This window comes from Zingiber officinale, chromosome 1B (genome assembly GCF_018446385.1).
Source record: "Zingiber officinale cultivar Zhangliang chromosome 1B, Zo_v1.1, whole genome shotgun sequence".
Taxonomy (NCBI): Eukaryota; Viridiplantae; Streptophyta; class Magnoliopsida; order Zingiberales; family Zingiberaceae; genus Zingiber; species Zingiber officinale.
This window is the reverse complement of record NC_055986.1, coordinates 28,058,755-28,073,054: the sequence shown is the minus strand read 5'-3', so window position 1 is coordinate 28,073,054 and position 14,300 is coordinate 28,058,755. Positions and strand designations below refer to the sequence as shown.

Sequence of the window (14,300 nt, the reverse complement as noted above, 5' to 3'; positions counted from 1 at the left end):
AGGGTAAATGAGGGTTTTTAGGGTAAATGAACCGAAAGTTGGCATTCAATTTAACAAGAGTTCATTTATATTTATTTAATCCATACAAGATTAATTAAATAAATAAACTTAAACAACTCATTAAACTAACAAACAACATATATATTGAATTAGTAATATTTATGAACAATATTCGTAAATAATATTCATGAATAATATTCATAAATAATATTTACAAATTATGTCCATTAATGAAACTCTTATCATAATACTAAATAAATAAATAAAAAATTAAAAATAAACAAACAAGTTTAAATTATCAAGCTCAATAACCAATCAAGCAAATAAAAATTTCAAACAATCAAATAAGTTTGAATTGAGAGCTTGATAGTATCAAAACGAATCAAGCTCAAACCAAATTTAAATTGAAAGTTTGATAACATCTAAACGAACCAAGTTCAAGTCAAGCTCAAGCATATAACAAATAAATCAAGTCAAGCTTGAACAATCATTTCAAACGATTCATTTTAGGGCTTGGTTACATTAAAACTTAGCTTGGCTTAACTTGTTTACGGCCCTAAGTACTGATTCAGCCAAAGTAAACACACCATAAATACAGAGCCCACAAGCATCTTCTCCTTCCAAAGGAGGTTACTTCAATAAAAAAGTAAGTTTGCAAACAGGCAAACGCACCACTACAGCCCAGTCTTCTTCTTTTTACTTGAACTTCCCTCTATGCCCTTGGGGATCATCTCCTCAGGAATCTTTGGAGGCGTAAAACTAAAATCTGCAGGGGTAAATCTGCCTTTGTACTCTTGATTGGCTTCTATGAACTTCTCTATTTCCACTGAGCTCCTCAGCCTCTTTCCGTTGGGCATCACATAGTTGATATCCATCTTGGAAAAGTCTGATCTCATGATCGCCAATCTATCGAGACCAGCTGGAGTCTTGGGCAAATTTGGCTTGTCGATGACCCAAAATCGACTAGTGTTGTACTCTACATCACCAGGATCATTGCAGGAAAGATTAGGATTGTTGTGGCAGACCCAGGGATCCTTGATGAAGTTTTGCCTGATTGTTTCGTATTCTTCTCTTGTTGGGATTATCCTGAATTTGAAGCATTTACTGCATTGCACCGCATATGCACTGATGAGGTTGTTGAACTTTCGCTTGTTCTGAAATTAATCAGGTGTAAGAAACCAAACACCATCGATATGTTCAACTCCAAACATGATAAACATAAATGAATGAATAAAACATGATTAAAACAAATAATATCAATCCAAGAATAAATGAGACTGAAGGATGTGGTTCAAACATGCATGCTCTTCGTCAAGCACTCATGTAGAACATTTCACACCAAGTATTAATGCTAAAAGAATGAGCATGCAACTATCTTCCAAAAGAATGAAACATAAAGTTAAAAAATTTATATATAAAAGCCATTCATATCCATCCAGAATCACAGAAAAAGTTCATCCTGTTGTGAGAATGACTACTCTGATCTCATCCTTTTAGATGATAGTCATGATAATCTGATAATGATAGATCTGCTAACCTTAATCAATCTTAGTTTAAGTGCTGCATTTTGGAAAATTGACTATTTATGATATTTTATTCAAGAAGGGAATTGATGTTTGCAGGGTGTGCAAGTGTACTTAATGTGCAACAATCAACCTGAAACCAAAAGTTCAAACCCTCTCCTTCAGATCTATCATCCATTGTTGGAAATGGGTTTTGAGGATATGATGGTTTCATTAGTTTTAACTCCGATCTCTAGTTCGATGCATGCTCAAAGATGGTCTGGTCTTTGCCAGATGTTATGATGTTCAGGAGGTCTTGTCTCAAATTCCCTTCTAAAAAGTAAAAAGATATGAACATCATGCATGAAAGATACATGGAGGTGGTGGTCCTAATGATTGGTAAAGTGAAATAGAAGGCTAATCACACAGAGGTCACTATGAGTCTAAAAAGAGATGTGAAACGGTTGGTCTAACAAAAAGGGAATCGCTCTTTTCACGACTTGACTCATCCTCTTTAACTATTTGTAATATGAGTTTGTCTCTTGTTATTAATCATTGGAGGACCATTAATGGCATTTGCTAGGTTTGATTCCAATTTCACAAGCCATAAATATTCAAGGGCATGGTCTTTTCTAATTGCCATGTTGTAATTCCTAATATTTATGTCTTCAGCATCAATGATTAGGATCAAATATACTGGGTGGGCAAAAGATTTACCATTGTAACTCAAGGCTCAGAGCTTGTTGCTGAAACCATCAAGTATTGAATATCAAGAGAAAGGAAGTTAGAGTACAAGAAACATCAAATATTGAAAAACTAGAATCAAGATGACAAATTCTATACAAGAAACATCATATATTGAAAAACTAGAATCAAGATGACAAACTCTATACAAGAAACATCATATATTGAAAAACTATAATCAAGATGACAAACTTTAAGGAAAAGCAATGAAAAACAAATAAAGGTATCCCCTTGCGAGATTCATTTTGGCTGGATCCTCTAATTTACTGGTTTGATCGGATCTTCAAGGTCAGTACAAGTCAACTAACAGTATAATTTGGCCTGTGAAATGCAAAACACCTAATATATCCATTTTAAGAAGAGTTAAATAAAACAAATAGTGAAGGTGGACATAGTCAGCATCAGCTGACACAGACTTACAAGTTTTAAAAGTATCAGATAAAATCAAGATCCATAAGGCAAAGGTGATGAATCTGAAACCTAATCAGTATTGGGTTCCCTAAGACTTTGTAGTATTGATATTTACCTCTCTGCAACGAAGAGTCATGACTGACCCAAAACAACTTCTACAAACCATTTTTCTCACAAAAAGTAGTTAGCCACATCTCCAATAGTCACCTAAAACCTTAGCTAAGTGAAATTCACAATTACATTAACCAAACTTTGAGAAGCATGAAGTAAAAAACTAAAGTTATGCAAAAACACAAGATTAACTTTTTTTTTAATATTTGTTAGAAGTGCAGCAGTACAAGTTCACTAGACGAATTGTAAGTCATTTGCTGATAATCCTATTTCTAAACTGCAGGGATGCAAGTGATGAAGCTAAAAGAGTTTTAACAGGTTATGGGCCTATCAACTGTTCCCAGATTAAAATATGAGCAGGACCAGAAGCCAAAATTAAGGAAATAGAACCAGTTGTGCTGCTAAGAAAAAAGTGCAGCGAGTTAGGGTTTAGCCCATCGAGTTAGGAAGAAAACAGGAACAGCAATATAACTCCAAAAATCTACAGAATAACAGGAAAGAAGCAGAACGCTTATTTAGTCTGTTTCGGAGAATCCACATTCACAATGAAGAAGCGTTTCGCTGAAACCTAACTTTTCAACCTATTTCCGACGAAGGTTCCTCAGAAGATAAGATCAAAGAGTGGTTCACAAGAACTACCAGAGAAATTTGCCAACAGTTCCACCGATGATACAGTTAGAGAAAAATCCTTATCATTTTTTCTCTGCACTAATTCAAATCCAACTGAAGCATTCTTCGAAGCTACGATCTGACAGACACTAGGGACTAAAGAAGATACTCTGGATTCGCCACGATTAGTAACAAATAGATTAGTTTGATCGGAAACTATTCCTAACAAAAATCCAAACTACGAAATCGACGAACAAAAACAGAAAACGAGACTCTTCACCTCCATGAGACAGATCGCGATCTATATCCGCGCCACTAAAAATGCGACCTTCGTTTTTTCTTGACTCCCTCACTCCCATGAAGAGAGGGAAGGCAGAAGACGCGGGCCGGATTTTTCGGCCCATGTCAAATGGACAAAAATCTAAAGAGGAAATGTGCAATTCATTATTTTTATTATAGTCAAATATTTAATAAATAAATAAATAAAATCCTCATTTATAAGATTTATTTTTACATTATTCTTCTTACTTAATCCTTTGAATTTTGACCAAAAATACGCCAATATAAAGGAAAAAATTAATACATATTAGAACAATTTTAGCAAAACTAAGCATAATGATTTTTCATGCATTTCATAGGGCTAAATAATTATTGGTAAGTTTGATTAATAATTGAATGATTTAAAAGGATATATTATTTGAATTCAATTAAATAGGATTTAACATTGTTGTTAAATAAATTTTTTTATTTATATTTGTCTATATTATTCGCGAAGAGGTGCTCACTGCTCAGGATAAGAGAGATACTGTGTGATCGGACTTATGCCACGTGGCTCGATAAGGCCCGTTGGATGCCTCACTTCGAAAAGTTGCGGCATCACCATTAAATTTCGTGACTCAGGAAGAAATTTCTTGATCACAGGAACCAACAAGAGGTGATAAATAGACAACGCATCAAATTACGTATTAACCCTTAATCCACATGTCCATACTGACCGTCTGATCGAACTCGGACGGAGGATGTGTAGTATTTCAATGCCATTTGGAAAAACAAAAAGAGCAAATTTTTAATTTCCGTTTTTATATTGTTTTAGTATACCACAAAAATAGAATATTAAATATAATAAATCATCAGCGCTTCGAGTTTGAGGTGAGCTGATCTTGAGTTCTTCCCTCCATCACCTTTTTGATGAACGAGATCAATCGATCCGGTGTTGAATTCTGAAGCCTTTTGTGATCTGTGAAGGAATCGAATCAAGCAAGCGACGAAAGATGCAGTATCCAGCCACCAAGAGCGCGTGCATGCGATCGACCGTGTACGCAGAAAGGAGGCCAATGGCGAAGCGCTGGTTGATTCCCATGGAAGAGCTCGGTTGGTCGAGGAGGAAAGAGATGAGGAGCCTCGGCTCGGCGAGGCGCCTGGCTCAAGCAATGGCCAAGCGGAGGAGTGGATTCGAGCAGGAGCCGCAACTGGCAAGGAGCCGCGGCGGCGACCGGCTTCAAGCCGTCGTATCGCCGATTCCCACCACCAAGAAGGCAGGGATTCTGACTGGTAGATTGTTGTTTTTATGTAGAAAAAATGGATCTTGAATCGATTTGGTGTTTCCCCTGTTTTCTCAGAGGGTGTTCACGTTCGGCAAGGGGAAGAGCGAAGGCAACAAGAGCATGAAGTCCCTGGTGAGTTGAGCACCTGAACTCAATTGATTAATGGTTTTCATCATTTCATGTGAATTGAAATTTGATTCAAATTTGTTTGGGCACGAAGTTGGGCGGGAAAGGCGCGAACTTGGCGGAGATGGCGAGCATCGGGCTGTCGGTGCCCCCGGGGTTCACTGTGTCGACGGAGGCATGCCAGGAGTACCAGGAGGGTGGCCACCAGCTCCCGTCTGGCCTCTGGGAGGAAATACTCGAAGGCCTCGCCGCCGTCGAGGAGGACATGGCGGCTCGCCTCGGCGACCCTTCCCGTCCCCTGCTCCTCTCCGTCCGCTCCGGCGCCGCGGTGTCGATGCCTGGGATGATGGACACTGTGCTCAACTTGGGACTCAACGACGAGGTGGTCACGGGGTTGGCGTTGAAGAGCGGCGAGAGGTTCGCTTACGACTCATACCGCCGCTTCTTGGACATGTTCGGGAACGTGGTGAGTGCTCGCTCTCTGCGTGGCTTGGAGTGATTAAAAATGTCAACGCAAACTGCTTGATTCAGGTTTGCGCAGGTGATGGGAATTCCCCACTCGCTCTTTGAGGAGAAACTGGAGGAATTGAAGGCCGCCAAAGGTGCAAAGCAAGACACCGACCTCACCGCCGGCGACCTCAAGGAACTAGTGATCGAGTACAAGAAAGTATACACAAAAGCCAAAGGAGAACAGTTTCCTTCTGGTCATTGAGTTACCTCGAGCTCAACTAATGTGCTTCTTCAACCGCGTCGATTTGTTGACTTCTCCACTTGAATTGAACGAACTAATCGATGGTTGCAGATCCCAAACGGCAGTTGTACTTGGCGGTTCTTGCGGTGTTCGATTCATGGGACAGCACCAGAGCTAACAAATACAGAATCATCAACCAGATCAAGGGCCTCAAGGGGACTGCTGTCAATGTGCAGTGCATGGTGTTTGGGAACATGGGGAACACTTCCGGGACCGGCGTTCTCTTCACTCGGAATCCGAGCACCGGCGAGAAGAAGCTCTACGGAGAGTTCCTCATCAACGCGCAGGTACTAAAGGCACCTCAAGAAATCATAATCAAACAACAGGATGATGGCTGTCTCAGCCATCACTTATTACATTACATATTTTCTTTTGCTAGGGTGAGGATGTTGTCGCAGGGATCCGGACACCTGAGGATCTGAATACCATGAAGGAGCACATGCCAGAAGCTTACAGTGAACTAACAGAGAATTGCAAAATTCTGGAGCTGCACTATAAAGACATGATGGTTAGATCTATGCTTCAAAGCTCTCTCAATTGCTTTAAAGATCCATCCGAGGTCGTTATTGTTTTTCCCACTGTCGCAGGACATTGAGTTTACTGTTCAGGACAATAGGCTGTGGATGCTGCAGTGTAGATCAGGGAAGCGCACTGGGAAAGGTGCAGTGAAGATTGCAGTCGACATGGTTAACGAAGGCCTCGTGGATAAAAGTTCCGCAATTAAATTGGTTGAGCCGAGCCATTTGGACCAACTTCTTCATCCACAGGTAAATCTAGCTGCTTAAGTGCTCGAGTTAATCAAAAGAGGTTAGCTTGAACACATGTCGGACTGATTCTATCTTTGCCATCTCGATTTGTTTAGTTTGATGATACATCAGCGTACAAGGATAAAGTAGTTGCAACAGGGTTGCCTGCATCACCAGGAGCCGCTGTGGGCCAAGTTGTTTTCACTGCTGATGATGCTGAAGAATGGCATGCCCAGGGGAAGGCTGTCATTTTGGTAAGTCAGTTTGTGTTCTCTCTTTTATTAGTAGTTGCAGCAACCTACCCTCAATCCTCTGATTCTTTAACAAGCCTCTACTATTTTGCATGCTTGAAGGTGAGGACAGAAACTAGCCCTGAGGATGTTGGTGGCATGCACGCAGCTACAGGAATCCTTACGGCAAGAGGGGGCATGACATCTCATGCTGCTGTTGTAGCGCGGGGGTGGGGAAAATGCTGCGTTTCTGGTTGCTCAGATATCAGTGTGAATGATGCAGACAAGGTGGTGGTTATTGGTGACGAAGTGATACGAGAAGGTGAGTGGTTATCACTCAATGGATCGACAGGGGAAGTAATTCTAGGGAAGCAACCACTTTCTCCACCAGCTCTCAGTGGTGACCTGGGGATCTTCATGTCATGGGTCGATGAGATTAGGCAACTGAAGGTAGTACTCCTTTTGGCACAGCAACAAAAACTGCAAAACTCTCCTAATTAAGAAGCTAATGTTCTTCTTGCCAACATCGGTCTTAGGTTATGGCAAATGCAGATACACCTGATGATGCACTTACTGCAAGAAATAATGGTGCACAAGGGATTGGATTATGTAGGACAGAGCATATGGTTAGTCTTTTCAATCTTCTGCACCAACAAACATCACTTTATATACATCGATGTAAAAAAAAAACCTCCAAGGACATTTTTTTTTTTCTTACTACTTTGTATCCGCCCACAATGCTGCCACAGTTCTTTGCTTCAGATGAAAGGATTAAAGCAGTTAGAAAGATGATAATGGCTGCAGATCTTGAAGAGAGGCAGAAGGCCTTAGACTTACTTTTGCCATATCAGAGATCTGATTTTGAAGGAATTTTTCGGGCCATGGATGGTAGGTTCTGATCATTCATCAATAGTTTCATCGACATTAGTTAAATAGATGAAAAAAAATTCAGGGTTTCCGGTGACTATCCGACTGTTGGATCCTCCACTTCATGAATTTTTGCCAGAAGGTGATATAGAGGACATTATTAGAGAACTTGCTGCAGAGACTGGCACAACAGAAGATGAAGTCTTTTCCAGAATAGAGAGGTTGTCTGAAGTCAATCCCATGCTTGGTTTTCGAGGTTGCAGGTTTGTTCCTTATTCCCTTTCTTGCGATGGATTCAACTTTCAGAGAGTAAATTACTTTTTTGTTAAGTAAACTCCCGATTTCAATTAACAACTTAAGATCCATAACACTTTGCTTAAGCTTTCTAAACTCCTTAAAATTTTGATTGATTGGAGCATTCAAGTGTTCCTGATTAGACCCCCAATGTCTTTATACATCCTCCAAACTCAACCTCTCTGACCACTTGCCGCCGAATTGCTTGCTTTTCAAATTGCTTTCGTACCCGATCTTCAACTGAACCAATTTGCAAATCAAATTGGACTATCACCTAACCCTGAACATTTAACACTGTAATCTTGGATATGGAGTTAAGCTCTTGTTCGATACTGGTCATAGTAAGAGAATTCTTGCATTAGGCTTGGCATATCATACCCAGAGTTGACTAAGATGCAAGTTCGTGCTATATTCGAAGCTGCCATCTCTATGAACAATCAAGGTGTCAAAGTTTTTCCAGAAATAATGGTACCTCTCGTCGGAACACCTCAGGTACATAGCTTTCTCCCTTGACATACTTAGCTAAAAGAAAGTATTACTGCTGAACTCATTGCTGTAAAAACTTAAGACTCTAGGAACAAAAGGAAAAGAAATGAATTGTACTGTCTTACCTTCACTCTATTTCATTCTTCCTATTTATTTGGATAGAGATGGAAGGGAAGAAATAAAATTACATACCTCTTTGGTGTTTTATTAGATGCTTAAGCTTCATTTCTGTTTGTTTCTGCTATACAAGAGAAACTAATAATTATGTTTCTTCTTCTTTGTTTGCCTTCCTACTTTCATCCAAGTAAACACAGTAGTAAGGCCTACAAAACATGCTATCTTTCTGAACTGTGTTTATTTTTGAAATCTGAACAATTTCATCTGTTGGAATTCATATTTATATCAGGAGCTAGAACATCAAACGAGTCTGATACGGATGATAGCACAGAAGGTCTTCTCTGAGATTGGAACCTCCATAAAATACAAGGTCGGAACAATGATTGAGGTTCCAAGAGCTGCTCTTATTGCAGATGAGGTAGAATCTAACTTAAGACTACAACTTCTCTCAATAAAAGGTTTCTTGTTGTTGGCCTAGTCAATATTTTCAACACAAGCTTATAATCTTGCTGTTTATGTTGGCAGATTGCTGAGTTTGCAGAATTCTTCTCCTTTGGAACAAATGACCTGACACAGATGACATTTGGGTACAGTCGAGACGATGTTGGCAAGTTCCTTCCTATCTACCTATCGAAAGGCATTCTCCAAAGCGATCCCTTCGAGGTATATACTCTTTTCTGAATACTGCAGCACCAGTACTTTGTGATGCACGAATGATCATCAATGGCTTTGAATCTTCAGGTTCTTGATCAGAAAGGGGTAGGCCAGCTCATTAAGATTGCTGCAGAGAGAGGGCGAAGAGCTAGGCCTGATCTGAAGGTGAATGGCCTGTGTTCATGGTGCACCACCATTGGCATGAACTCGCACTTATAGCTTTAAAATGAACAGGTAGGCATATGTGGTGAGCATGGTGGAGAACCCTCTTCGGTTGCCTTTTTTGCACAAGCTGGACTGGACTATGTCTCATGTTCTCCTTTCAGGTTGTGCTATAATTCTTTTTTTTTTTTTTTTTTTTTTTTTTTTTAGACTTAGCCAATTCATATCCGCATGCACTAAATTTTTTTCGGCATTTTACTCAACCTCATAAATTTCTATATTATTCAAACTTTTATAATACTCAAATCATATACCATATTCCAAAAATATTCTTTTTTTTTCTTTATAGATTCATTGGTCGATTTCATTCGAAATTGATTGATAGATCTAGAGAACTTTGAATCACTTCAAATTAAAATCAATATATTCTTGAAAATATTTTTAATGTATTTATACTTTCGGATCTAAATTTGATAGTATAAATTGAGAACAGTGAATTAAATTAAAAATACATCATCAAATTTTTACCAATTCAAAAATTTACTATTCTCAATTTATACTATCAAATTTAGATCTGAGAGCATGAATACATTAAAAAGATTTCTAAGAATACATTGGTTTGATTTGAAGTGATTTGAAATTTTGTAAGTTCATTAGTTAGTTTCAAACAAAGCTGTAGCCTTTAAAAATTAAAAAGTTTGATATTTTTTTAATCAAAGGAGTTCTAAGAATTTATTGATGGTATTAGTTAGTGAGTATTACTGTTATAGGTCTTATAATGAACTTATGATAAATTTTATCAAATTTGTGTAAGTTTAAAAAATTTTATACTATTAAATTCAAATTCCATGGCATAAATACATGAATTTTTAGGAGTACGTTTTGATTAGAAGTTATTCAGAGTTTTCAAGATCAATCAGTCAGTTTTGTCCATTTCAGAACTATAGGAAAAGAAGAGTATTTGAAAAATAAGATACGTTATTTAGACATTATAAAAATTGAGCATGTGATTTAAATAATATCAAAACTTACTTACAGTTGAATGCCATAATTTTTGCATTCCCTGACCATTTCCTTACAGGGTCCCAATCGCAAGGCTTGCAGCAGCACAGGTGGTGGTCTGAACCATGCAGCAGAAACCTCTCCCTCAGAAATTGTCTTCTTCTGTGTATTGATAATTTATTGTAAATAATTTAAATATATAGACAATATACAAACAATGACATATTGTTTCTGAGACTCAACTTATCCCATTTGTTCAACTCACCTTGTTTCGTCTACGTATTCTAACTACTTAACTCATCGAACAAAGATCGAACGCACGATCGAACACTATTGTGAGTTAGGCAAGTAAGACCATTTGACCTGCTCATCTGATCAACTCAATTAGGTTAAATGTCCGGGCAAAGTAGGTCAAAATGATAACATGATAAATACCATTATAGATTTCCACAAGTGGAGTGAGGCTTTTTCTATCTTTTAAATTAAAAAAAAATGTTTGAGTAAATAAAGTGGTCCTTGAATGAGCTATTCCATTCATCAAAATGTTAGAATGAAATAGTCAAGCGAACAAGCCATTCTCATTCTCATCCTATTACCAATTGCACCATAAAAGGCATCTAACAAACAGCAATTTTGATACAAATTCATTATTGAACTTCAGACTATCCAACTTCACAATATTTTACATAAGGCCAGATGATGACCAAGACAGGTCCTCATCATGTACAGCTGTGGAAAGCATTAACTAGCAAGTAAAAGTGTAAAACGCATGCTTAAATTTTCCACACACGACAATACCATAATAAATTTCGATCGGTGGGGGGATTCCCCCTCCCATCAATAACAAAACCCCAAGAGCAGCTCCAGCGAAGCTGCCAAGAACTGACACTGTTCGATCCAAATGCTCACGCATTACTAGCGGCTAGAAATATGACCAAGAACGAAAAACGTCCAAGACAAATTGACCAGTGAGAGAGTAGCCTCCAATTGCTTGTCTGATACTCTTTCTCTGACTCCATCATTTGTCTTGATTCTATTTCCCACAATAGTTTGGTGCCAAAGATATATATGATCGAAGCACGTTGTTAGATGAGATGAGTTGGAAGAAGGGAGAACAAAAGGTGTTGATAGTATTTGGCAGGCTCAGAAGATTTTAACAGGATTGGGTCTTCATTGATCTTTCAACCCTGCAAAGGGGAGAGAATAGAACTATCAAGAGCTAAGAGGGCAATACAAATCTCTACTTTTCTTTGAATCTATATTAACTGAGAATCTGAGGAGGCCAATATATACAAAATAAGAGCTTTAGCGTTTGACCATGTCACAGTGATCATTGTGGTTAGCTAAAATTCTGAAACATCTGTTGTTGAACTGGATCAAGGCTCTTCAACATACCATGTACAAGAACTTATATGGTTCAGATTCAATAGAACAGTTCCAAGAACATAATCTGAATTTTCATGCATCCCTTTATACAGAACCATGAGCAAGCCTGTGAATCATTGCCATCTGTGGAGGAATTAATTGAACGATGAACAGTCCGTCAAGAGCAGCGTTCCACTACAAGTTAGCCTGGATGAATTCCTTGATCTCATCCATCACTTCGTAGAAATGGTTGGTGTTTGGCAACAAATAGAATCCAATTGTGGCCTGTTCGCGGTACACAACCTTCACAAAGTGGCCAGCCTTCTTCAAGCCTTCTGCGTAAGCCAACTGCCAGTCTTGAACAAGATCCAGGCCTGCAACAATGACAAGGCTTTTGGTGAAAGGAAGCCCTTCGAGCTTAACACCATTGGGACCAAAGGGGTTGCAAGCAGGGTGATCTCTATCTGCCCCCTCAGGGAGGTACGCCTTCCAATACCAATCCCTGTCTTGAATGGTGACAAAATACTTGCCATCCAACCTCTTCTCAGACTCTGTCCTATGGTTCCCTCCAAACATGGAGTTAAGGAGAATGTTACCGGCGATTTCGATCCCAGACTCGGCGGCCCTGACCGCCACATGGTGTGCAATGTTACCCCCAGAGCTGTCCCCTGCGAGGAACACTCGAGGTTTGGACTCTTTGCCGTTGTGAAGCCATGGCACTGCACTCGCCCAATTGAGAGCTGCCCATCCATCGTCGTATGCACAGGGATACTTGTATTCCGGTGCCCGCCGATAATTGACTGAGATAACAACAGCGTCGCAAAGGGAGACAAACCGGCGACAGAGGGAGTCGTAGATAGCGCTGTTGGACGAGGAGTGCGCGAAGCTGCCGCCGTGGAAGAATATGATGACCGGAAACGGGTCGGTTGATGGCGGTTGATAGAGGTCAGTGAGAAGAGGAACGGAACCAGCCGCCGTGGCGGGGGCGGGGCGGTAGATGCGGGCGAGGAGGTTGTGGGAGCGGTCGATGAGGACGTCAAAGGAGACGACGCCATTGACGGGGGTGGCATTCGCGGAGACCTTCCGGTCGAGGAACTCGGCGAGGTGACGGTCGAAGGTGCCGTCCGGGCGGCGCAGCATGTTGTAAGCCAGCTTGAAGTTGGAGATGAGAACCCAAGTGTTGAGAGGAACTGCCATCTGCGTCGGCATGAGAAACAACAAAGAAGAGGTGAGATCGAAAGCGATGAGTGGGGTGTTCAACGATTCATCAATTTTAGGGAGAAACGAAGGCGAACGCGATCAAAGATCCCATCTTCCCAAAGATGGGATGAGATCCTAATGATTTCGAAACGCGATTGTGTCTTCGTTTTGCTTCGCCTGTTCGAAATCTATGATAAAAACAAACACAGAGAGATATTGCGTTGATGGGGCTTTTCAGATTTCTTATAATGCCATCTCAAACACAGATTCAAGTTTTATCATCAGAAGTCAAACCAGTCGAAGAAAACCTGAGAAATCAAACAAGAATGGGCTCAAATCGACACATCTCCCCTTTACTTTTGGATGCATCCGGCCATATGAAAACAATCAAGCAGAACCTAACGCGAACCAGAGAGCCGAGCGACAAACCGATCAAACTGAAAGCCAATCATAATTGCCTAAAGCCAAAAATCGAAACAATAACAACAACAACAATAATAAGAGAGATCGAGCACCTTGGACTCATTGGCGTTAATTTCGTTGCTTCCAGCCATGTCCAAACGTGCTTAGCGTGAGTGGGCGTAACCGTATAAGCCTCTAAGACAAGAAATCAGAGTCGAAAGAGAGCATCAAAACCAAAGAAATCTCTCTCCTCCTCTCATGGCATGTATTCCAGGAATCAAATCCCGACTCCTCCTCCTTCTTCTTCTTCCCACCAACTCCGTTGCTCCTTGGAACATCGATCTCAAATGTACAGGGAAAGCAGGAGCGATCGAAGATAAAGAGGAAGAGGTTGGCAGCAGCAACGCGAGTGGAGCAAGGTAGAAGATGAAGAGTCCAACATACGCAAACCCAGAGAGAGAGAGTGTTTAATCACTATTACTAAATAGGATCTGATCCGATTCGCTACTAAGCCGTTTCGACCGGGTTCAATTGCTCATGATGTTCCTTGAGCCACGTAAGAAATTAAGACAGCCGATTTAAAGTTATTTATAAATAATATATTTCATTATCTTTTTCCCAAGGAAAAAGTCAAGCACCAACAGTGCTTTTGGTGGCACCATCCTCGTCGACAAACAGCACATCAAACGACATCATTCTTAGTCAGGTGAATGATTTTATTTAAGTTTTTTTTTTAATGAATTTCCAAATTTACAAATTAACTCGGAACATTTATTAATTACATTCATTCTTAGTCAGGTGATCGGCATGTGCCCTCGCAGCAAACGACATCATTTCTCACGTGAACGTCATGTGCTTCGCCAAATTATTTTAATTTATCGTAAACAGTATCGGCACCGTCGCCTTTCTACCTACCTTCAGTTTATTAAATCGGGTCCTTCTCTGTGGGACCCGCCTTCTGAATGGCTGAAAAGTGG

The 14,300-nt window shown here is 40.0% G+C and overlaps 3 protein-coding genes across 6 annotated transcripts; 1 reads left to right on the top strand and 2 right to left on the bottom strand.

The window, feature by feature from the left end:
- Positions 1-457: 457 nt before the first annotated feature.
- Positions 458-3,788, bottom strand: LOC122053986 (methyl-CpG-binding domain-containing protein 1-like). 2 transcript variants are annotated; one of them, XM_042615867.1, is made up of 3 exons: positions 3,658-3,766; positions 2,220-2,248; positions 458-1,154 (listed from the first exon to the last, which is right to left on the bottom strand). In XM_042615867.1, the coding sequence occupies exons 2-3, from the start codon at positions 2,220-2,222 to the stop codon at positions 675-677; spliced, it is 483 nt and encodes a 160-aa protein (XP_042471801.1). In that variant the 5' UTR covers positions 2,223-2,248; positions 3,658-3,766; the 3' UTR covers positions 458-674. The 2 variants fall into 2 exon arrangements, with proteins under 2 accessions (XP_042471801.1, XP_042471798.1); XM_042615864.1 differs by lacking the exon at positions 2,220-2,248 and having other exon boundaries at positions 3,658-3,788.
- Positions 3,789-4,514: 726 nt separating this feature from the next.
- LOC122053966 (pyruvate, phosphate dikinase 2-like) lies at positions 4,515-10,604 on the top strand. Of its 2 annotated transcripts, XM_042615855.1 has the most exons (18): positions 4,515-4,912; positions 4,997-5,053; positions 5,142-5,513; positions 5,589-5,751; positions 5,850-6,085; positions 6,178-6,306; positions 6,386-6,565; positions 6,661-6,798; positions 6,898-7,224; positions 7,311-7,400; positions 7,524-7,662; positions 7,727-7,904; positions 8,298-8,427; positions 8,828-8,956; positions 9,064-9,201; positions 9,280-9,357; positions 9,427-9,518; positions 10,436-10,604. In XM_042615855.1, the coding sequence occupies exons 1-18, from the start codon at positions 4,649-4,651 to the stop codon at positions 10,476-10,478; spliced, it is 2,883 nt and encodes a 960-aa protein (XP_042471789.1). In that variant the 5' UTR covers positions 4,515-4,648; the 3' UTR covers positions 10,479-10,604. The 2 variants fall into 2 exon arrangements, with proteins under 2 accessions (XP_042471789.1, XP_042471792.1); XM_042615858.1 differs by lacking the exon at positions 9,427-9,518 and having other exon boundaries at positions 9,280-9,426; positions 10,436-10,520.
- A 374-nt stretch (positions 10,605-10,978) lies between these two features.
- LOC122053951 (gibberellin receptor GID1C-like) lies at positions 10,979-13,771 on the bottom strand. Of its 2 annotated transcripts, XR_006132474.1 has the most exons (3): positions 13,437-13,771; positions 11,752-12,918; positions 10,979-11,543 (listed from the first exon to the last, which is right to left on the bottom strand). XR_006132474.1 is itself a non-coding variant. In XM_042615846.1 (2 exons), the coding sequence occupies exons 1-2, from the start codon at positions 13,473-13,475 to the stop codon at positions 11,917-11,919; spliced, it is 1,041 nt and encodes a 346-aa protein (XP_042471780.1). In that variant the 5' UTR covers positions 13,476-13,771; the 3' UTR covers positions 10,979-11,916. The 2 variants fall into 2 exon arrangements, 1 of the variants encoding a protein (XP_042471780.1); XM_042615846.1 differs by having other exon boundaries at positions 10,979-12,918.
- Between the last annotated feature and the right edge of the window lie 529 nt (positions 13,772-14,300).

Excerpts from the sequence above, each read along its gene's own strand:
- LOC122053966 (XM_042615855.1), top strand. The coding sequence starts at position 4,649 with ATGCAGTATCCAGCCACCAAGAGCGCGTGCATGCGATCGACCGTGTAC. Across the intron at positions 5,752-5,849 it reads AGGAGAACAGTTTCCTTCTG|ATCCCAAACGGCAGTTGTAC; the intron begins GTCATTGAGTTA and ends CGATGGTTGCAG. Across the intron at positions 6,799-6,897 it reads AGGGGAAGGCTGTCATTTTG|GTGAGGACAGAAACTAGCCC; the intron begins GTAAGTCAGTTT and ends GCATGCTTGAAG.
- LOC122053951 (XM_042615846.1), bottom strand. The coding sequence starts at position 13,475 with ATGGCTGGAAGCAACGAAATTAACGCCAATGAGTCCAAG. Across the intron at positions 12,919-13,436 it reads TTAACGCCAATGAGTCCAAG|ATGGCAGTTCCTCTCAACAC; the intron begins GTGCTCGATCTC and ends ATGCCGACGCAG.